Source organism: Mya arenaria, chromosome 3 (assembly GCF_026914265.1).
Source record: "Mya arenaria isolate MELC-2E11 chromosome 3, ASM2691426v1".
Lineage (NCBI taxonomy): Eukaryota > Metazoa > Mollusca > Bivalvia > Myida > Myidae > Mya > Mya arenaria.
In genome coordinates, this window is record NC_069124.1 from 69622296 (window position 1) to 69647015 (window position 24720).

General features: G+C 35.5%; 1 protein-coding gene across 4 annotated transcripts; it reads right to left on the reverse strand.

Moving 5' to 3' along the window:
• Nucleotides 1-68: 68 nt before the first annotated feature.
• On the reverse strand, nucleotides 69-24661 carry LOC128227485 (PWWP domain-containing DNA repair factor 3A-like). 4 transcript variants are annotated; one of them, XM_052938083.1, is made up of 14 exons: nucleotides 24566-24661; nucleotides 17701-17811; nucleotides 17151-17216; nucleotides 15084-15600; nucleotides 12970-13037; nucleotides 11794-11852; nucleotides 11376-11442; nucleotides 10855-10993; nucleotides 9654-9825; nucleotides 9366-9429; nucleotides 8382-8510; nucleotides 6035-6133; nucleotides 5354-5423; nucleotides 69-4408 (listed from the first exon to the last, which is right to left on the reverse strand). In XM_052938083.1, the coding sequence occupies exons 4-14, from the start codon at nucleotides 15592-15594 to the stop codon at nucleotides 4296-4298; spliced, it is 1491 nt and encodes a 496-aa protein (XP_052794043.1). In that variant the 5' UTR covers nucleotides 15595-15600; nucleotides 17151-17216; nucleotides 17701-17811; nucleotides 24566-24661; the 3' UTR covers nucleotides 69-4295. The 4 variants fall into 4 exon arrangements, with proteins under 4 accessions (XP_052794043.1, XP_052794046.1, XP_052794042.1 ...); XM_052938086.1 differs by lacking the exon at nucleotides 17151-17216 and having other exon boundaries at nucleotides 9654-9822; XM_052938082.1 differs by lacking the exon at nucleotides 17151-17216.
• Between the last annotated feature and the right edge of the window lie 59 nt (nucleotides 24662-24720).

The window sequence follows — 24720 nt, forward strand, 5'->3', positions numbered from 1 at the left end:
AAAATTTGGCTCATTTGAATACCCAGGCGTCTTATAATATCACATACACAGTCATAAGAACATATACATTGTTTTGCTTTTGATTTATTGCAGATATTAGAATATGTTTTGATAATCTTAGTAACTTAAGCATGGCATATAGGCTGTCAAATAATGCAAGAAACAATTTTTTACATATAATATTACATGCACAGTTGACAATATTCATGGGTAAAAGAGCTAGCCTTCATGAAGTATTTTAAAATGAATACAGGTAGTTTTCAGAAGTTACTGTACTCTCAGTTTTCAGCCTCTATAAGATAGAAAGGTCTTTCAAACAATGAATACACTACTTATATGGGAGATTTGTGTAAATCCAAGCCTATAGTAGTTCAATTTTCAAAAGCATGTCCAACACTTTTGGCAAAATAGAGCAGTTTCTGACACATTTTTTTTCTCCAGAGTATTAACATTTGAGCTCTACATTAAATTTTGAAACAAGCATTTGATGTCAGAAATGTTAATGGGGTCGCTTAAAGACTCAAGTTAACCAAAATATCCAGTATTGTAATCTGAATGTGAATTGAATAATACTGAAAATATAAAATGGAAAACATGATTGCATATATATGCATATTATCTGATTTATTTATTCACTTTTCACCTAATGCATCTGCATAATGATTCATGTTTCTCAGATGAAACAGTTTACCCAAAGGGGCTAGTTTCTTTGGTTTACTTTGAAGTTATGCACCCATAAGTATATGGTTAACCAAAAGTACAAAATTAGAAAATAATTGTCATATATTATACAAAAGTATGCTGCCAAACATTGATTCTAAATCACACTTCAAAACAATGACAATAAATAAAACTTTCTAACATACTTATATTAATACTACTTACAAAGTTAAACCTCTGAATTGATATGTACATAAAAGTTTCATAAAATTATATCTGCATTGATTCAAGTAGTTCAGCCTGTTGAAAATGTCATATTCAAAGTACCGTACTCCTTAATAATGATAAAGTTCCAAAGCTTTAACAGGTACATGTATCTTATATATATTCCACAGACTATAGTATATATATTATATATGATCATTTTTTACTTTTCTTGAAAGCAACATAATCACATGATAGTTATTTTACTAGCAATTAGAAAACCCATAAATGAAACACATATCAATTGTATTTATGATGGATTTTTGATGACGAAATCTGTTTAAAGTCAACTAAAAGCGGAACACCAGTCATGTCCTAGTGGAAAAAATAACGTTGCCTTTGAAGTGTTCTCGTTTAAAATCAGCAGATCATAATGGACATAATATCAAACTTAATTTTCATTGTCATTATATGAGCCTGTTTGTCTACTGCCTTTGATTTCAAATTTAAAAATAAAATTAAAAAAGCAACTGTAAATTGTATATGGTTAGACAGTGTGATATAAATATTTTTCAATGACATACGCATACTAACAAAATTTATGTTTATCAATAACATATGCTTAGTATAAAATGTTTGTCAGTGACATCATGTAGTAACGAATGTTTATCAGTGACATATGTATAGTAACGAATGTTTATCAGTGACATAATATAGTAACAAATGTTTATCAGTGACATACGTATAGTAATGAATGTTTATCAGTGACATACATAAAGTAATGAATGTTGATCAGTGACAAACGTATAGTAATGAATGTTTATCTTTGACATACATATAGTAACAAATGTTTATCAGTGACATTCCTACGGTAATATGAATGTTTAAAGGGACTATTCACCAGATTGACACCAAAACAAGTTTTTTTCTGTAACAAATCTCAGGACAATTATTTAACAAAATGTTTTACTCTTTGATATCAAAATTGTAAAAAAAAAATATACCAAAATGTATAAAAATATCGAGTCGGAGACTGGGTTCGAACCGATGTCACCAAAATTGTAGTCCAGTGTTGTATCCACTGTGCTACGAAGGCTTACCCTAAACCCTTGGAATATTTAAGCTATATACCTGACTTGGTCATATCATGTGATAACATCGACTAGCCAATCACGCATAAGGAATAATTTCAACTAGGTAGACATACCTAGTAATCTTTCTTAATGCAAAATTACGAAAACATTGCAAAAAATAAATTAATTGTAAACTATGTGGTATTTCAGTTAGTAAGTTTCAATGCATTGTACACATCGATACCAAGTTTATGTCAGATTTGACAATTTTCTTTTTTTTTCCACTATTTCATCATACGGAGTATAGCCCCTTTAACAGTGACAAACATATAGTAACGAATGTTAATAGTGACACACATGTAGTAATGTCTGTTTATCAGTGATATATGTATAGTAGCGAATGTTTATCCATAACATACACATTATCATATCAATGACATGATCCATCAACACCAAACAACTGGTATGAGGCAAGAGTGACATTAATCAACACAGGAAAGACATGGATATAATTACAATTTGAACCGGAAAGCTGCTTTAAGCATCTTATGTACAATAACAGAGATCAATAATGACCATAAATAATTATAGACAGATTTTAGTCTGACTGTTGTATGAGTAAAATGCACTTTTTTAGCTTCCTTGATCACCAACCCCAGGTCACACTGCACAAAAATGTTTGACAGTGGTACCTGTGATCACCAACCCCAGGTCACACTGCACCAAACTGTTTGACAGTGGTACCTGTGATCACCAACCCCAGGTCACACTGCACCAAACTGTTTGACAGTGGTACCCGTGATCACCAACCCCAGGTCACAATGCACCAAACTGTTTGACAGTGGTACCCGTGATCACCAACCCCAGGTCACACTGCACCAAACTGTTTGACAGTGGTACCCGTGATCACCAACCCAAGGTCACACTGCACCAAAGTGTTTGACAGTGGTACGGTGATCACTTAGCTCCTCTTCCCATGAACAAAGGCAAATGGGTCCAGCAGGAAGACAACAAAAAAAAACAAGCTAGGTCTTTAACCCTTTAACAAAGGCAAATGGGCATAGCCAGAATGCAAGGTAAACAAACCAGCTACTTTACCCATGAACTTAGGCAAATGGGCCTCGCTTGAAGGCAAGGTAAACAGCTAGCTCTTCAACACATTAACTAAGGCAAATGGGCCTAGCTGAAAGACAAGGCAAATAAGTTAGCTTCTCTTCTAATAAACATAGGCAAATGGGCCTAGCTGGAAGGCAAGGTAAACAAGCTAGCTCTTTTACCCATCAACATTGGCAGTTGGGTGAAGCTGCAAGGCAAGGTAAACAAGTTAGCTCCTTTACCCCTGAACATTGGCAAATGGGCCTAGCAAGAAGGCAAGGCAAACTAGTTAGCTTCTCTTCTAATAAACATAGGCAAATGGGCCTAGCTGGAAGGCAAGGTAAACAAGCCAGCTCTTTTACCCATGAACATTGGAAAATGGCCTAGTCGGAAGACAAGGTAAACAAGCTAGCTCCTTTACCCATGAACATTGGAAAATGGCCTAGTCGGAAGACAAGGTAAACAAGCTAGCTCCTTTAACCATGAACATTGGAAAATGGCCTAGTCGGAAGACAAGGTAAACAAGCTAGCTCATCTACCCGTTGACATTGGCAAATGGGCCTAGCAGGAAGGCAAGGCACACTAGTTAGCTTCTCTTCTAATGAACACAGGCAAATGGGCCTAGCTGGAAGGCAAGGTAAACACACTAGCTCTTTTACCCATGAACATTGGAAAATGGCATAGTCAGAAGACAAGGTAAAGAAGCTAGCTCATTTACTCATGGACATTGGCAAATGGGTGAAGCTGCAAGGCAAGGTAAACAATTTAGCTCCTTTACCCCTGAACATTGGCAAATGGCCTAGTTGGAAGACAAGGTAAACAAGCTAGCTCATTTACCCCTGAACATTGGCAAATGGCCTAGTGGGAAGACAAGGTAAACAAGCTAGCTCATTTACCCCTGAACATTGGCAAATGGGCCTAGCAGGAAAGCAAAGGTAAACAAGCTAGCTCATTTACCCGTGGACATTGGCAAAAAGGCCTAGCAGGAAGACAAGGTAAACAAACTAGCTTTCGCCATAATCATTGGCTAATGTGCCAAGCCATAGGGCAAGGTAAACATGCTAGCTCCCTAAGTCATGAACATTGGCAAATGGGCCTAGCTTGAAGACAAGTCAAACAAGCAAGCATTATCTATGAACAACAGCAAATGGGCCTCAGTTAAAGACATGGCAAACACGCTAGCTCCTCTTGTGATGAACAGAACTGTTCCAGTTGTTTGTTGCCTCACTACACCCTACATCTCCAGCCACAAACATAATTCTTTTATGTCCCAGTGGGCTGCAGAACAAGATTGGGTATTGTGTCAATTGCTCTTTCACGGTGACGCTCCTCGCAGTACCTCATCACTTGTATCTCCTCCTTTGTTCGCCGCACACCTGCAATTAAATAGCCACAAATTATATTGTGGAAAGGAGTCAGAGTGAAGCAATATTTATTCTAGCATTTAGCAAAAGATCTCTGGAAAATGTTCACAGACACCGACTTGACCCAGGAATGAAGAATGCCATCTATTTTGTTTAACATATTCATTAAAATTCAGTTAATGTTTTGTTGTTTTTTTCTTTACAAACCTTAACAGTAATATCAGTAATGTGGGAACAAGTCAGTCACCTACTGTGACACTCCCTAGTGTTCAAACCAATTAACCTTATAAACTTCCTTTACTCTGCATATTCAAACTAAAATTTGTTTGTCAAAACCTACAAAGGGCAGAAAACAGTTTAGTTTGAGAGATACGGCACAAAGACAAATCAAGGCTTGAACTCTTGTCCTTATTTGGTGAACAAATTTTGACCAGGTTCCATCAAGGGTTCTGCCTGTTGCCGTGATTAGGGGAAACTGTGTACTTTTTATCCCTATCCCTTTTATTGTGGTTTGGAAATAATTATAAAGCTTTCATATGGACATAATTGCATGATAGTAATTAGTGATAGTGATAGTAATTGAAAGTTATGCTTAACAAATTATTGTTATTTGTATACTCATTATATATACATGTATGAAATATGTGAACGTTGTTCTTGTGACACATGTATTCATCATAAGCAAAAGTAAATAAAATCTTTTTTCAGGTTCATTTTTTTGTATCTGATGATTTTGTTTTAGTTGGTATGACATAAAGAGAGAAAGTTAGCTGGAAATTGCCTTTTCACACATTTTTATTTGATACAGTAAAGAGTATGAACTTGAATAACTGCCTTGTAATAGTTACTTAACCTTATAAGCTGATATTGACTTTTGTGTTCCATAAGAGCATAACACAAGCTATATTATAAATCTTTGCAATAAACAAAAGGTCCTTAAAAAAAAAGGTACCTTACCTTTGTTGAACATTTCTTCTGCTTTCTTCTTCCCATAGCCCTTTAATTTTGTCAGTCCATATATCACTGCCTGGAAAAAAAATTGACAGCAAAAAAATAAAATAAAGGGCAATAACTCAGTAATTAGCTTAAGTAGAGTTATGGTTCTTGAACACTGCACTTCTTCTCATTGTGCTTTACCATTATATGAAGTTCTAATGAATTCCATCCTGTACTTTTCAAGTTATACTCCAAACAAAAGAAAGTAACAAAGGGCAATAACTCAGTAATAAGCAAGAATAGAGTTATGGTTATTGTACACTGCACTTCCTCTCATAATGCTCTACCATTGTATGAAGTTTAATCAAATTCCATCCAGTAGTTTTTAAGTTATGCTCCAGACAAGGTAAATTGCAACGGACTGGCTGACCAACCGACAAACCGAACACAGGGTGACTCAAATACACCCCCTTCAAACTTCGTTTGTCGGGGGGTATAACAATGTGAAATTTTAAAACCAGTACATAAAGCCTCAAACCTTATTTAAATTTAAAGGCTAGCAGTAACTATAGCCTTATTATCTGATGCTTATAATCATTATCTGAATGATTGTACTATTACCTCATAAGGCTTATACTTCATGACTTATGTTTTTGTAATACATGAAGTTGTATTACTTATCAGAGAAAGACAAATTATTACCTCTGGTATCCAAACATCCAGGACATAGTTTATGTATTTTAGGGGGTCCAGCTTCATTTGTCGGATTAGGTCAAGGTAGCAATTCACAAGATGGTCAATCTGTGAAGAGAAGTATGGTTACATTAAGAAGGTGGTCTGATTGAGAAGAGAAGTGGTATTACTTTTACAAGGTGGTCAATCTGCGAAGAGAAGTATGGTTACATGTACTAGGTAGAGAATCAGTTAAGAGAAGAATGGTGTTATGTACTAGGTAGAGAATCTGTGAAGAGAAGAATGATGTTATGTACTAGGTAGAGAATCTGTGAAGAGAAGAATGATGTTATGTACTAGGTAGAGAATCTGTGAAGAGAAGAATGATGTTATGTACTAGGTAGAGAATCTGTGAAGAGAAGAATGATGTTATGTACTAGGTAGAGAATCTGTGAAGAGAAGTATGGTTACATGTACTAGGTAGAGAATCAGTTAAGAGAAGAATGGTGTTATGTACTAGGTAGAGTGGTGTTATGTACTAGGTAGAGAATCTGTGAAGAGAAGAATGGTGTTATGTACTAGGTAGAGAATCTGTGAAGAGAAGAATGATGTTATGTACTAGGTAGAGAATCTGTGAAGAGAAGTATAGTTACATGTACTAGGTGGTCAATCTGTGAAGAGAAGTATTGTTACATGTACTTGGTGGTCAATCTGTGAAGAGAAGTATGGTTACATGTACTAGGTAGGCAATCAGTGAAGAGAAGTATGGTTACATGTACTAGGTAGGCAAACTCTGAAGAGAAGTATGGTTACATGTACTAGGTAGGCAATCAGTGAAGAGAAGTATGGTTACATGTACTAGGTAGGCAATCAGTGAAGAGAAGTATGGTTACATGTACTAGGTAGGCAATCAGTGAAGAGAAGTATGGTTACATGTACTAGGTAGGCAAACTCTGAAGAGAAGTATGGTTACATGTACTTGGTGGTCAATCTGTGAAGAGAAGTATAGTTACATGTACTAGGTGGTCAATCTGTGAAGAGAAGTATTGTTACATGTACTAGGTGGTCAATCTGTAAAGAGAAGTATGGTTACATGTACTAGGTGGTTAATCTGTAAAGAGAAGTATGGTTACATGTACTAGGTAGGCAATCTGTGAAGTGAAGTTCTATTACATTTACAAGGTGGTCAATTTGTGAAGAGAAGTATGGTTACAGATATAAAGTGTTCTATCAGTGAAGAGAAGTGTTGCTACATTTACAAGGTAGGCAATCTGTAAAGAGGAGTATGGTTACATGTACTAGGTAGGCAATCTGTAAAGAGAAGTATGGTTACATGTACTAGGTAGGCAATCTGTGAAGTGAAGTTCTATTACATTTACAAGGTGGTCAATTTGTGAAGAGAAGTATGGTTACAGATATAAAGTGTTCTATCAGTGAAGAGAAGTGTTGCTACATTTACAAGGAGATAAGTATGGTTATATTTACAAGGTGGACAATCTGTTAAGATTCCATAACCATGCTTTTACTTTACTGGTATTCATCAAGCTTAATTATAAAACAACAGAAAAGGTAATTCTACTGTCCACTAGTTACTGAGACAGAAATATTTCAGATATTTCTGAAATAAGTTTACTCTTCAAAGCAAAATATCATAAACATTCTGCAATTTTTGCTATGATATATCTTTTATATCTGTAATCATTCTGTCTTATAATTCATCAATTCACCAAAAACATAGACGTTGTCTATACAGAATCTGCAAATACCGATAACATACCGGTACAATGCTTTTGAATTCCAATCACACAGTAACATAAAGCGAATCACAGACAATATGCACTGTCACCCAAAAGGCAGTCAATATTTTTATAATATTAATCACTCTCATTGAAACAATGCTATGCGAATTGTCAGAACAATGTCGGCTTTTCAATGTCAGTTTGTATTTTCTTCTTATTTTTCTTCAGTTTAAAAAATAACAAGCAAAATAGTTATTTAAAATGGTTGGCATTGAGGTACTCTCAAAAGGTAAATGGCCATGATTTACCTCTGAAGTACCAAATGTTCATGCTGATTGTTCATAAACAATATGGTGAAATAACCTTCAAAAGTGGCCTAATATAGTTACTTCATAACTCTTTATAATAATACTTATGGCTTTTTTTTTTTATCATTTTCATCATCAACAAACAGTTATATAGTAAATGCAATACTATGTTACTTGGTTGATCTGTGGGTTTGCATTACTTTTCATTTCTAACATAGATGCAGCATCGCCCTTGACTTTCATTCTTGTGTGATATTCACTTAATACAAGTCATACAATCTGACATATCAACCAACTTATACAATATTTATATACATCACACTTTAATACCTGATCCTCATTTTCGATAGGCCCAAAACCTCGATACATTATCTTTTTTCTCTCTTTCATTGAACCACTGGTGTAGATATCATGTAGTGTACTGGGCTGTTTTCCTCTGAGGATCATTTTTAGACGTACCTTCATAAAAAGAGAGAGAGAGAACATGCAACAAGATCAGAAAACCTATATGTACATGAGACAGTTAGAGTCAAAATGTAACAGAAAATCTATACGGCTATCTATAAAGCTTCTCAACTTAAACCAGCCTTGTAATAGTCAGCCATTTTGGTCTAACTTCATTCATTTACTTTCTTTTATAGCTTCATTGAGAAGACATACCACGAAGACATACCACCCTTTATTGCGGGCTTAAATATTAATGCAATAGTCAGGTTGTGATCTTTGAAATGAAAGGGCTTCCAAGTGTATGTGTTTTTTTTTTTTTCATAACTTGTTTAAAGCAACTTGACATGACAAAGTACAGTTTGTAGGAAAACGGTATTTAAAGTGAAACAATGGAACTCCATGTCCAACATATTCACAAAGAAAATGCAAGCTTAACTTGCAATGAGGTCAGTTTATATTACAAGCATTAGTAAAGATTGCAGTGACCTTTCAAAGCTCAATACAAATTCATGTTAATCTTCTTTGCTTGGGAGTTAAATATAAATCATGAAATTATACAAATGAAAAGCTGTCAAATTGAAATTTGATTTAAAGTGTGAAATGAATGTTAGCCTTGACTGAAACCAACAATTGGGTATGATATAACAAATAAAACACGGCATTGCAGGCAAGCCCCATAACCTGGCATATAACTTGCAATGTCATTATTTTATTAGTTAAAAAACCCACGTTGGTGTCTATTATGAGGCCATGGGAAAGTGGCCATTGTTCAGTTTGAACTTGCAACCTTTTGCAATTACACTTCATTTTCAAGTCTAAATGGACTGTATGAGTATTCAAAAGTTACACAACCTGCATCAGTCTTACCTTCATTTTTTCAGACAATAGGAACTGCAAAAGATTTTCATTCTTCTCTTTTATTTTCTGCAACCTTAAAAAACCCACAAACATCGTGTAACCACACATATCTTTGCATGTTAAGTCTGTCTTATTCAAAAGCGCTATTACACATAAATTTGGAAGAATGTCTACGAATATATCTGCATGAAAATTGAGTTTAAAAGTTTTCTCTAACTCATCAGTGATCTTGCAATAAATTGTGATAACAATTACCAACATTCTTAAATCCTGAGGTCTGAACTGATCATTCCGTACCTCTCCTCCCCCTTCTTAGAGAGTATGTCCTTGGGCCTAGGTTCACGGGTCTTGCCCTTCCTCCCCGGGGCCTCTTCCTGCCCATCTCCCTCAGATGCCGACTCAGAGGCATCACACTCTGCTTCTGGATAGGGGCTGTCGTCAAGTGGGCAGCCATCTGGCTTTAATTCTACTGACATAAAGCAAACAAAATATGAATTGTAGATATAGTGCAAACTCATTTTAGTGTATGTCAGCTTATTATGCAAACTTGTTTGGCATACCCAATATTATATCTGCCTGCAATTTATTCGAAATTGTTCAACAGGGTTTGCAGGGGTTCATACAGCCCCTCCCCCACCACCACCCCCTGAAAAAACTCATCAAATTTACATCAACCTCAAAAGTGTCAATGGAGCCACTAAATCCAGATTAATACGGAATTTTAAATCCCCTGAATTGAATGTGGAAAAGTGTGAAATTAACCTTTTTACCATGGCATCTTAAAGAGTTCTTTATATGTTCCCCAAGTCCCCTTTCCTCCATATTTAATACGAAGAGGAATTACACTGTTGTTGTAATGAGATAAATGATGAGATTTCAATGGATGATTCCATGGCTGACAACGGTGACTGAATTTCTAAAAGAGAAATCTGAGAATGACCAAGCTAAATTCAAACAACAAGGTAAACTTAACCCTTAGGCTGCTGATGGCGATTTTAAAGGCTTTGCAAACAGCTTGGAACCAGACCAGACGCCGAGTAACTCGGCGCCTGGTCAGGTTCCAAGCTGTTTGCCACTCAGTCAATATATCCCCAAATTTTTAAGTAAATTGAAAGAAATTTAGAATAAACCAGACGACATTTTAGAGCAGACGACAATTTACCCAGCATGCAAAGGGTTAATAGCAAATTTTGTTGCAGACAAAGAACAATACCAAAGTGAAATCGCAGAACTCTTATCGAAAGTGGAAGGACTACTAACTGAACCAGTAAAGAAATGATAAGAATAAGGCTGCTGCTTATTAAATTATTAGAACTGTGTACAACTATGAACCTCTACAATCACTTTGCCTCAAATAAAGTGATGAATTTGAACCTCTTTTGGGATGCATACTAAATAAAGGTGATATCTTACTGAAACAAACACTTATCCCCAATATAAAATTTATTCTTTTCTCAAACTGTTAGTAAAAAATAGTTGGTTTGGGGGCTGTATTTACCTGTTGTGCTAGTGTCACAAGACAATTGATGAGAAGTAGGAATTCTGTCTCGCTCCCGCTGCATTAGAAAGTCATTGACGCGATGTACACATGTCTTAAAATACTCCTGGTCTGCCTTGGGGAGGCTTTCAATACTCTTCTGTGAACAACAGGGTTAACTATTCAATATTCATCTAAGCACAAAAGTCTATTTCATAATTCGGTTTAAAGCTGTTTATTTTTTTATACACACGTACAATACTACTAAATTTGTTAATGTAAAACAGAAACTGAGGCGCAATCTGAAAGCTGTTGAATCCTATTCACCATGAAAAACTGTTTTATGAAAAGTACATGTATATCACTTGTGCTATAATTACTATGTAACAAAGGCCAAAAATTAGAGCCTACAATGAACAAATTTGCTTAAAATTTGTTTTATTGTTAATACAGAACTGTTTGCAAAACAAGCAATGGAAAAAATTATGTTTTTAACATTATACAATGCTTATAAAATGTGTAGTTAATTATTAATTACATACCAGTATTTCTCTTTTGGCTGGGTGGTAAGGCAGCAGATTTTTCTTGTTTCGGTAGGATAAGGAGACCCTGCAACATGACAGAGGTCACATGCTAATGTACGCCAAACAAATTGTCACTCAATAACTTACCATGAATATTTTACCGAGAGTACCAAAACCAGATGCCATCGCTTGTCTTTTATTGATATTTTTCAGTCTAAAATTGGTATAACTATTCAAGCCACAGTTGTGTGTTTTCCTCAAAAAACAGCATAAAGTATATGGTATATGTACCCACAATTAATGAATGTGATTCAGCATGAATACAATATGAGGAACAGAAAATGAAAAGGCTTTAATACATAATTAGAAACAAATTTCTGGAGATGTTGTGATAAATAAAGTACATCATTCTATCAGCTGACATAAATACACTTACTTCTCCTGCTTCTCGTTAAAAAGTTCTACTCTCAGGCCCATCTTGTTCACTTGCATCACCTGTATAATCGGGAGGATTAATGCCATAATCTATTTTTTACATTCAAATACATGAAATACAGGACAATCAGGTAAAATGGAGACAGCGTGCTCCACTATTACGCCACTCAAAGCCACTTTCAAGTTTAAGGATAGCAAAGCTTTGGTGAAACATGCATGATTCAAAGTAAAATTAAAATTACATGCAAAACCTTAACTGGAGTTTCTCAGTCAAATAATTGAGGGGCAAACTTTGCAACATATGCAAGATATAGACTAATCATACTCAATTGCAACACATGAAGTAGTCGCTGAGTTATTTACTTATATGACGTGCTTACGTGCAAAACCAGAATTTCTAAGCCTACGGTAATAATAAATCTATATTTTATGAAAGATAAGAGTTCTCTTCAAATATTAATTAAAAAGGTTGAATGGTTGGGAGGCCTTTCATGAAGGTTCAATTTTTGCAATATGTGATTTTTTTGCTGAGATATGCACTTAAATGTGGTTAAATGCAAAACCTTACCAAGAATCTTTATGTTGAATAATGAAGGGCCATTATCTGCATTATATGCAAAATACAGATATTTTACTTGATAATTCAAGAAGGTTGGTGGTTGTTGTGAGTTATCATATTATATAAATCTTACTGCAATACATCAAGTAGTTGCTGAGATATTTATCTATGTGTGCTTACATGCAAATCCTTAATCAGAATTTCTTTGTCAAATATTAAAGGCCTATAATTTGCATTATAGTCAAAGGAGTGTTATATTACTATTAATGAAGTAAGTTGGCTAATTTGGAACAAATATCTTAAGTTTCAATGCAATAGGTGAGATAATGACTTAAAGGTGCTGACATGCAAAACCGTAACCAAGGTGTGATGATGATACATATACCACCACAGACACTGGAGGAGAAGTATAGCTCTACTTGTCTTTGAATAGTTGAGCCAAAAATGAACGGAAAACCCTGAGACAGGTTATAAAACATTTACTGTATCGCACTTTATCAACCTTAATACATAAGATAACAATGGCTAAAATTTTCCTTATTTAGCCTTTATTTAGGCTTTAAGTATAGGTTCATAAGTATGACATCATCATCATGTCAACAAAACAATAGTCCATACCAGTGCAGGTAAGAACATGCATGGCCTTCTTTTCACCCACACCAAATGACCTTCTTGGAAATCTTGAGCTTAAAAAGTCAAAAATTGAAGTTATGATTGGATCACTTGTAAGTTTGTAACACTTACAAATTAAGATAACAAGCAAAACTAGAAGCGCTGCAATGCGAAGAAACCAGGTTTTTGTTATGGGCAATCAGAAATTATAGCCAATTAATTTGTTGTATGAGCAAGTTCAATCTGCAGCTTCATATAAGCTATATTCACACTAAGATTCATCACTATCCATCAATTCTAACTAAGTTGTTGGGCAGAAAAACATTTTTCTATTTTTAGGAACAGTGACCTTGACCCCACCTCCCAAGCTAGCTCTTCACATAAGCTACCTTCGCTCTAAGTTTCATCAATATCTATCAATGCTTACTAAAGTTATTGGGCAGAAACCATTTTTCTATTTTTAGTAACAGTGACCTTGACCCCACCCTCCTCAAAAGAAATTCCAAGCTTGCTCTTCACATAAGCTACTACTACCTACACACTAAATTTCGTCAATATCTATCAATCCTAACTAAAGTTATTGGGCAAAAACCATTTTTCTATTTTTAGTAACAGTGACCTTGACCTTAGCTCCACCCCCCTCAAAAGCAATCCCAAGCTAGCTCTGTACATAAGCTACCTACACACCAAGTTTTATCAATATCTATCAATGCTAACTAAAGTGATTGGGCGGACACCATTTTTAAATTTTTAGTAACAGTGACCTTGACCTTAGCCCCACCCCCTCAAAAGCAATCCCAAGCTAGCTCTTTACATAAGCTACCCACACACCAAGTTTAATCAATATCTATCAATGCTATCAAAAGTTATTTGGCAAAAAAACATTTTTCTATTTCAAGTAACAGTGACATTGACTGTAGCCCCTCCCCACTCAAAAGCAATCCCAAGCTAGCTCTTCACATGCTACCAACACACCAAGTTTCATCAATATCTGTCAATCCTAACTAAAGTTATTGGGCGGAAACCATTTTTCTATTTATAGTAATAGTGACCTTGACCTTAGCCCCTCCCCACTCAAAAGCAATTCCAAGCTAGCTCTTCACATAAGCTACCTACACACTAAGTTTCGTCAATATCTATCAATGCTAACTTATGTTATTGGGCAGAAACCATTTTTCTATTTTTAGTAACAGGCGAGCTTGACCTTAGCCCCACCACCCTCAAAAGCAATCCCAAGCTAGCTCTGTACGTAAGCAACTTACACACCAAGTTTCATCAATATCGGTCAATGCTAACTAAAGTTATTGGGCAGAAACCATTTTTTCTATTTTAAGTAACAGTGACCTTGACCATTTTTCTATTTTAAGTAATAGTGACCTTGACCGTAGCCCCTCCCCACTCAAAAGCAATCCCAAGCTAGCTCTTCACATAAGCAACTTACACACCAAGTTTCATCAATATCGGTCAAAGCTAACTAAAGTTATTGGGCAGAAACCATTTTTCTATTTTAAGTTACAGTGACCTTGACCTTAGCTCCTCCCCCCTCAATAGCAATCCCAAGCTAGCTCTTCACATAAGCTACCTACACACCAACTTTCGTCAATATCTATCAATCCTAACTTTAGTTATTGGGCAGAAACCATTTTTCTATTTTTAGTAACATGCAACCTTGACCTTAGCCCCACCCCCCTCAAAAGCAATCCTAAGCTAGCTCTGTACATACCGGTAAGCTACCTACACACCAAGTTTCATCAATATCTGTCAATGCTAACTAAAGTTATTGGGCAGAAACCATTTTTCTGTTTTTAGTAACAGTGACCTTGACCATAGCCCCACCCCCCTCAAAAGCAATCCCAGGCTAGCTCTTCCCATAAGCTACCTACACACCAAGTTTCATCAATATCTATCAATGCTAACTAAAGTTATTGAACAGAAACCAATGTTTGACGCCCGCCCGTCCGCCCGCCCGCCCAACGACAACCTCATTCTATTAACCCGATTTTCGTTGAAAACCTGGTTAAAAACACTTTCATAATTCCAAAACCATTACTGTTTTGTAAATTGAACATATCAACACTAACAGGAATTGTAAATGCATAAAGGTTTAATATAAAGCATACCGGATACATCTGGTTTAACTGGGGTAAGGACATCAGGGAGATCTTCATCATTGTCATCCTCCTCCTCCAATTCGTATACATTATCTGTTTTTGGAGAGGAATCTGGAAGATCAGGATCCTCAACAGGCAGGTCATCAACTGGCTTTGGGTCAGCCTCAATGGAATCCTCAAGAAGTCTACTAATTTGTGGAATATAAACTGGACTGGCACATATTTCTGATAATTTTAATCCTTTAAGTCTATCATTGAATCGAGTCCTATCTCTTCTTCTGCCTTCAATTTCAACAGCATTATCAGTTTCCTTTGATTGATCTGATTGGTTCAAAAAAGTTAAATCCTTCCTAGCTGTTTCTATATCTAAAAGCAGTGCATCACTATCTGTCATCTTGTCTGATGCATTGGAGCCCCTTGCCTTTTTTCTTCTCCTTTTTCTGCCAGGTGGTTTCTTTCGTTTACCAGTGGCAGCTGGTCGACCCACACAAACACACAGAGGTCCATCCTCACACTCCATAATAATCTAAAAGTACATTAGTTAAGAAAGTTTGGATTCACCGCCATTCACAATTCTAACATGAGCACCAAATGTCACAAAAGACACTAGTCCTTCTTCTAGCAAACCAAGTTTGGTGACAAGTGGTTGAACCTAAAGCCAAATTTAGAAGATAAACACTGTAAATATATTTTTGCTAATTCAAAGGTCAATACTGAAGCAATATGGCTGGTTACCGAACCTAACCACGTTATTCTACCCATACACATACACATTTTAATAAAATTTGGTGATGATTAGACAAAGGCTTCTATAGATATTGAGCGGACAAGAAATTTTTTAGATAACTTTTATAATTTAAGGGCAATAATTTTGGAGTGACAAGGGTGATAAAGCTATTTATCAAATCTATCCGATATGTTATGCCCATACACATTCTGACCAAATTTGGTAATGATTAGACAGAGGCTTCTATAGTTATTGATCGGACAAGAACAATTTTAGATAACTTCTATAATTACTGGGCAATAACTTTCGAGTGACAATAGCGATAAGGCTATTTATCAAATTCAGCCGTGATATTATGCCCATACACATTCTGAGTAAATTTGGTGATGATTGGACAAAGGTTTCAAAAGTTATTGATGGGACAAGAATGATTTGAGGTAAATTCTGTAATTAAAGGGTGATAACTCTTGAGTGACTAGAACGATATGGCTGGTAATGAAACTTGTCAATGATATTATGTAAATACACTTTCTGACCAATTTGGTGAAGGTTGGAAAAGGCTTTTTAAGTTATTGAGCAGACAACATACTGGACTTCGCCTGCCCGTCCATCCATTGCAGGTAAAACAATAATAAATCCTGTTTTCTTAAAACTCATAGCATCTTAAGATACCCCTTTAACATTTCTTGAATGGCGAATGTGATTGTTGCACAGAGATTATAAGCAAGCCTTGTACTGGTCAAAAATTTCATGCCTTTTACAACTATAACAGAGCATGTTACAATTTTTTATGCCAAAAAGTATTGTAAGAATTCAGGCTTGTTCATCCAAAAGATTGATTTGCATGACTACTATTGGTCCAGATATTTACATGTCAGGTAGCTCTAGATTTAGCTCCTATTAATGTTACACATGATTCTCTACAAATACAAAAATCCCTTTGGTGCACAAAAATGTTAAGTCTGATGGGGAAAAAAATAACTAGAGGTCAAATTTGATAATTAGAGAAAATTTTGATGATTTTATTTTTAAATAAAAACCTTATCATATTTTGTGTAAAAAAAATAGGCCTCAAAATTGGTTAACTGAAAGCTGCATAAGGCTAAAAAAATGTGGAAATATTTCACAAAGATGCTAGAAAAGTAGTTATGTAAGGATATTTTTGTTTATAAATATATGTTGGCTATGTTTGGTTTAACCAAGGTGTATCACTACTAAATGATTTCATTAACAACTTCACACTATGTCTCAAAGACCAGAATGTACGCTCATAGAGAAAAACTGTTAGACAGTCTCCAAAACTTGAACTGTATAAACAAATTAAATCTAACTATGAGCAAGAGCCATACCTTGATATTTTGACTATACGGAAATACAGTCACTGTTGGGCACAATTAAGTTCCGGTCACCAGAAGCTTGAATTAGGAATAGGTGGGTATAATAATATCCAACGGAATGAAAGATATTGCAAAGTTTGTTATTTAAATCAAGTTTAAACAGAATATCATTTTACACGGATATGTCCAATGTTTAACGATATAGGGTCTGCATTCATTCCATATAAGTTTGTTCAGAATCCAGCAATCATGATTTTTTATATTTTGATGTCAAGCTGGAATGATACCTATGTTAAACATTTAGCATGTTATATTTACTCTGCATTAGTCTATAGAAAAGAATAATTATTATTGTAAATAATGCAAAAGTTGTTTAAACTGTGGAAATATTGATTATTGTTATATGTGCACACAAAAACTGTATTTTAAATGTGTTCACTTATATTCTTGTGTGAGGGACCAGACCTATATCGCAATAAACCATTCTCTTGTCTCGCTAAATAAGTATCAGTGGATTGGTGAAACAAAAAAGGATCTGGCAATGGCATTAAGCGGTACATACCTGGTCTGTTTGCAGTTCTCTACCACAAGCTAAAGTTCTTATCGGTAGTGATCAAACCAAGCCCAATTGTCCAATTCTTTTTGTCTAAAAATGCCAGAACATCGATGGCCTCTGAAAAGTTCAAAATCAACAATAAAAGCAGAAACTTCTTTCTATTCAAAACTGAAAGCTTATGAACCATGGCAAGCAGAAAGTGACTTAATGTGAAGTCTTAATATCGTCAGGTTTTTAGTATCATTTCAATTGAAATATGTTACACACAAAAAGGTTGGTACATGTTATCTTTTTATGTTTTACCATGACCATGACCTTTGACACATAGTGTTTCCTGCTGGTCATGACCAACCTACCTACCAAGTTTGAGAACTGTATGTCTAAGCATACAATAGTTATCAATCAGACAAGTTTTTTGTGTTCAAGGTCACCATTACCTAAAAATCAATCTCAGGGATCATCTGTTGGTCATAACAATATGTTTTCATTGCCAGCACTTGGCCATGTAACTTTTCATGTGTCATATTAGTCTCTGATCTGTATCACCCCCTTCTTCAAGGAAGTGGGGGCGGGGATTTCTTTAGGTCTTTCTGTCCATTAACCGTATCTGACTTTAAAACAAAGCAAATTTTGTTAATATTTTTACTGATCAATTAATTTTTTTATTGGACATCACTAGATCACTGAAAAATTATGAGTCATGAATACGTATTAGATATATCATTTGTTTGACATTAAATTTCAAAAGCAGCAATGCATGGTGCATGGGAAATGCAAACTTTTGTGGTGTTCAGCTCATCAGCATAAGGTGAAACACCTGGTAGGTGTTTTTTCAGTATTTTTCATCAAATAGGCTAGATGAAAACACTCTGACACTAGTCATAATATATTACACAATTGATTAACCTCAACAGAAGACTCTTGACAGTCCCTATCTTAGGTTTGTAACTACAACCTGTAGTCAATTATAATACTCCCTTCTAAAACATACAATAATTAATTGTTACTCCAAAAGACAAAGACAATACAAGACATTATATAACATTTTATAAATAAATAAAAATTTGCCGAGAATGGCCGCGACGCCAGTAAAATAAATATTATACATGTAAGTCTTTAGACAGAAAAACTAATACTTCACGGCCAAATGCCCGTAATACATTCAACAAGGCATTTAATAATACATGAAAATTGCAAACTAACACAAACAAACTAATATTGGTAATAATAAGTATAAGGGAGGGATGGATGGGGTTTTTTAAGTCAAATACTGGACGTCTGGACAGGACGAAATTAAACTGAACAATGACGAGATCGGATTAACACCTAAGCGACTATGGGTGACTGCGCATAAAAGTAGTTCCTATAATTATAACATTTTAGGCTAAAATGTGGTAAATTAATCGTTAAGAAAAAGACAAGACAAGACATTATATAACATTTAATAAATAAATAATAATTTGCAGAGAATGGCCGCGACGCCAGTAAAATAAATATTATACAAGTAAGTCTTTAGACAGAAAAAATAATACGTCGCGGCCAAATGCCCAAAAACAGCCAAATTTAAATTTATTTAACGCATTAGAAACATTAGAAGCAGCCTGCATCAAGGAGGTCAGTAGAGATCCGTAAGTACCTTAAGTAACAATCAGAGCTCCAGTTTCCAAAAAGCTTAACAATTTCTCCAGGGACTCCAACATTAAAATAAAATGTAGCCCCCCTTCTACGAAAAGAATGAGTCATCAAGCGGCCAGCGGGATAGCAGATCCGCCAGACCGTTATCCTCTGATGTGAGATGGAGCGCTCGAATTTCAAACTCCTTCGTACACGCAAGAAAGGCTATTTCTCTTATACAACACAAAAGAAAATCATCCCTTGTTCTTCCAGAATTAATAACACAACACATAGCTTTGTTGTCACAGAAGATCGTGATCTTCTTGCCATTCCATCTTGAGCACCATGATTTAATACAAATTAACACCGCTAAACATTCGTAATGCACAATAGTCATCTTTTTATCCAAAATGAAAGCAGGAATAGTGCGGTGAAAAAACTCCTTTCCACATATACCACCGATTCCTCCAAGACAGGTGTCACAAGATAAAACTACATCAGGTTGTGACCAAGCTTGTACTTATATAGCAGAAACCATTGTACTGACGTACGAAGTTAAACCACCACTTAACATCTTTTCTGAATTCACTATTCAATTCCACTTTGTACTCTGCTTTTTGTACACTTCTTAACACAATAAGAATTCTAGAAATAAAAATACGACTTGGCTTAACACACTTTCCTACAATATGAGTTTTCCTACTAAAGATTGCATTTGTCGTCTAGATGCTCGTTTCCGGTCCAACCAAATAGGAAGAAGCTGCAAAATCTCCAACAAGTGGCAATCCGTAATCCTGAGTTGCAGAAGAGCAGCGTCCACCAAGACGCCAAGGAAAACCATACACGGGGACAGGGCGCACGCCTTCTTGAAGTTCTCCTCAACTCCAATTTTACGGAACGTGCGATTGAGGACGTCAAAGGAAGCTGTAGCCTGATCCGGCGTCTCCACACCTCCAAAGTCGTCAAGATAGCGGAAACACCATGCAAATGCAAAATATAAGTTATCATGTCAGTTACGCTCTGACAAATGTAAGCTGCAGAACGAAGTCCAAAAGGAAGACGGGTGTCAATATAATATTGCCCATTCCAAAGAAATGCTAACAAATGCATATCTCCAGGATCAACTGGAATTTGGCGGTAGGCTCTTTTTAAATCCGTCTTAAACAATAATGCACCGTGTCCTTTCCGCAACAGAATGACGATTAAAGAGTCCACCGATAGGAAACAAAGTGAAGTCTGCTCACCAAGGTAAATGTCCTTCGAAATTCCATCATTAATGGATGTCTTGTTTGGCCAACTCAGGTCCACAATAACACGACGTGAATTTTCATCCTTTTCAACAGTGTTCAAAGGTGAAACAGTCATATTGCAACAGAGAGGATTGTCGTCGAATGGGCCAAGTAAGGCACCGTAGTCTAACTCTGTGTTTATAAATTTGTCAACATGAGACGGATAGTCAATAACACCTTTGTGATTCCGTAGGTCAGAGACCGGAAGCTCCAATTTATCATAACCTACAGGAAAACCGTATTCCAAGAAATCACAAATGTCAATGTCATCATAATTTGTCAAAACAGAACGTAAGTAATCAATATTCCACATGGAAGTTACAGGAATTTTACAGTGTTTATAATGAGGTTAACATACAATCTTTATTGCAATATAATATAGTCTAAATGTTCTCTTGATAAGAACTTGTACTTTACATGTTTTTAACATTTTAAGACATCAAATGATGACTAGTCGAGCCAATTCAAAGAGCCTTTGATACAGATATAATGCTTTCCTATGCAAATGCAACACAGAATGACATGGTGTTTAACAATATGTGTACCTGCACCTCAGCATGGTGAACCTCTATGGAAAGTTTTAAAAAAACACTATAATACATGGTAAAGATACAGCCCACAGAACTCATTTTGACCTCTAAGTATGACCATGCTTGATCTTTGAGATACAGACTTAGGTCTTGTGCATGATACACAGCCTCATAATTGTGAACCTTCAAGTTGTTTTGAAATTCTATTATAAATGGTCAAGTTACAGCACAAACAAGGATCATTTCAACCTGTACAGACCTGGGTTTTGTGCCAAACATGCTGCCTCATCTTTTTTCCTTGGATCCTACCATAAAATACAGCCTGGACAAGGAACATTTCAACCTTTGACCTTTAAAATTGACCTCTGAGGTACAGACCAGGGTCTTATTTGTGACATGTTGCCTCATAATAGTAAACCAACATGGTAAATTATTGAAATCCTATAATGCATGGACAAGATACAGCCTGGACAAGGGATCATTTCAACCTTTGACCTTCTACCATGACCTTGACCTTTAAGGCACAGTCATGGGTCTTGTGCCACACGCCAACTCATCATGATGAACCTTCCATGCAAGTTTTTTTGAAAATCCTAAAACAAATGGTAAAAATACAACCTGGACAAGGATTCTTTCAACCTTTGACCTTGACCTGTGAGGTCCAGGGTCATACGCGTGACATGCTGACTCATCATGGTCAACCTCATTATGCAAATCAAGATAGAGCTCCACCAAATTCAATCAAGACAGACACACTAACACACACGCTCACTAACACACACTACGCAAGCACATGGAACCGCCACTGAGGGCTCGTCAAAAACATTTTAACATCACAAAGAATGTGATTTTGACCTAGCTTTGTACCTGGGCATAAACAAGTGATTGCAACAACTCATACAAATGGAGGTTTATGGATAACCCAATTTACTGTTATAAAAATAACCAGGAATTGTCTTTTTGCTTGAAAATCAATACTTTATGACATATATCTAGTCAGAGTATATCCTATCATTTGTTTGTACCATAAATAGCATACATGTATTATCTATTTACCTTAAATTTGAAAAGATACACAACTTAATCCTAACATTGGCATTATTTATCATACATGTAATTAGATGCTTACATAATGCATTATAGTTCAAACAATATAATGCGACAATTAATGTCAGGTATTCATTATGACTTGTGGTTTTTACAGGCATCAATTAGTTTTTTCATTTTATGACCTATATAGGTTACCAACGTCAGGTATTCATTGTGACTTGTGGTTTTTACTAGCATCAATTATTTTTTTCATTTTATGACCTATATAGGTTACCAACATCAACGACCTTTAATAGGACATAAACTCAAATTAATCTCAATACTCTTAAACATTAAAACATCAAAACAATGTCAATGTTCGATGATTGCTTTAAATCCATAAATCAGAATGGCAGTGAGGAATCGCTTGTGTTGTATTCCAAAATGAAACAAATTGTATTCCAAATGAAACAAACATTTTATAATTTCGCTTTAATTTATCCCTATGACATTTTCTCCGATGTCTTGCATTGCATGCATAAGAAGGCCTAAGTAAGTTTTCCCGTTATTGTAAAATCTGCCGGCATGTTGGAAGTTTTTACCTGTCCGAAAAAAATATTTGCCTGTCCTAATTTTTTTTTGTATCAACTGGTTTTAATGCTTACCTGATTTAATTCACAAAAACAATCATATAAACACTACATGAACTTGTTGGTAAAATTAAACACACTTATTCTCGCAAACAAATATTTCAACACCGCCGCCATTTAGGTGTTTTTCGGCTTTCCGGTAATTCCACCAACCACTGAAGAGGTCATCTGCATTAAGTTACACTACTGAATGAAGACAAGGCATACCGAGTGCTGACGATTTTGATTGTGCCTTGTTGCAAACCAAGAATGAATAAAAACAGTTGTAATAAAATGCCCCTTAACAGTTGCATCGTATTTACTCGTTTATTCCCTGTAATGAACATCATGATTTCATATAAATGGAAATGGCCGACTTTTTGAGATGTTATGTGACATCAAATATCAATATGGGATGGACTAACTACAGCTTTTTAAGGGCAAATAATCAGCAAACAGCTTTTACAGACATTTTGCTTTTAGTTACCTTTTCACCTCAAAATATGTCGGTCATCCAGATTGTCATTTACAAAAGAGCCTGCAAGATCCGTACAAAACTTGCCAAACATCAGTGGTCAAAATTAGCACAAGCCCTCAAGCCCTGCACTGGTAAAATGTCTTCCGGGCTTGCCCAAATTCTGAATTTTATATAGCAGGGCTTGTTCATAAATATGATTCCATGCAATAGTATAAGAATTCGGGCTTGTTCATCCAAACGTCTAATTTCGATGACTGAAACATGTCTGGCTGATCGGCATGTTTGGGGAAGACTGCTATGTAAATCAATCATTTGCATGTTTAGGGAAGACTGCTAAGTAAATCAATCATTTTAACCCATGCATAAATAGAATATAAGAAGGTCAAAAAAATAGTACACGATTGTATCACTAGAAGTGATAAATGCCGTTGGCTCAAACTCCCATGGACCGGCAAAAATACCTTGCGCCTCAGATAATGCAAGCAAAGCGAAAATGAATACCTTCAGTATGACGAAGCTGTTCCTTTACATCCAGTTCGAGCCAACTCAAAAATGGGGGTCCTACTAAACACTGCAAAGCCTAGCAAATTCAAGCAAAGCCTAGCAAAGTCAAGCAAAGTCAGTTTTATTTTTATTTATTTTTATTTATTGGATTAGAAATTGTATCGTGCAAGTATGCCGTATTTTAGTTCTCATAAAGTCATTCATTCAACAAAGACATCATTTTGTATTTGAATGTTACTTATGCGTGCTAATTCATTGACTTTGTACAAAATAAAACTGACTTTGCTTCAATTTACTTGACTCAGATATTGTATCATGCAGATATCATGCAAATATGCCTTATTCTCGTTCACACATTTATATGACAAAGTCATCTTTTCGGGATTAAATAACGATTATAAGTGCTACTTTAACTTACTTTGTTAGAAAAAAATGACTTTGCTTGACTTTGCTAGGCTTTGCAGTGTATAGTAGGACCGCAAAAATGGAACCAAGCAAGTTCCAGCTAAAAGGGTTCAACCATATATGTGATTTTGAAAACAGTGTGGATTGTTAGATTATAGTCCCACCAGAGAATGGATGTTGTTGCTTTGCGAACTTGTGTCAGAATTGCGCAATTGGTGTTTTATGCCTTTTCCATAGATAAGATATAGGTTAAAATAATCGTGAGAAACACCTGATAATTGAGTCACCTCACACACATTATAGTGAATACTTGGTTACGATTTGGGGGATATAACTATCAAGGATGGAGTGATATTAAAGTAAATCAAAATGCAAAATGACGGGATTACTTACACTAGTAACAACGCATTTAAAGTATTTTAAAACTTTTAAGTAAGTAAAATTAAGGAAATGTTTGGTCGACGTTATATTTTCTATACACGCTCACGGTCTAACCATTGGAATCTATACAGCTTTAAATTTTTCCGTAAAGTAAACCATGAAACTGT

Bases quoted from the DNA above. Each gene is read 5' to 3' on its own strand.
- LOC128227485 (XM_052938082.1), bottom strand. From the start codon at position 15,594: ATGGAGTGTGAGGATGGACCTCTGTGTGTTTGTGTGGGTCGACCAGCT. The intron at 8,511-9,365 runs GTAAGACTGATG...CTTTTTATGAAG, and splicing joins TATTGTCTGAAAAAATGAAG to GTACGTCTAAAAATGATCCT. The intron at 4,409-5,353 runs GTAAGGTACCTT...ATTTAATTGCAG, and splicing joins AGAAGAAATGTTCAACAAAG to GTGTGCGGCGAACAAAGGAG.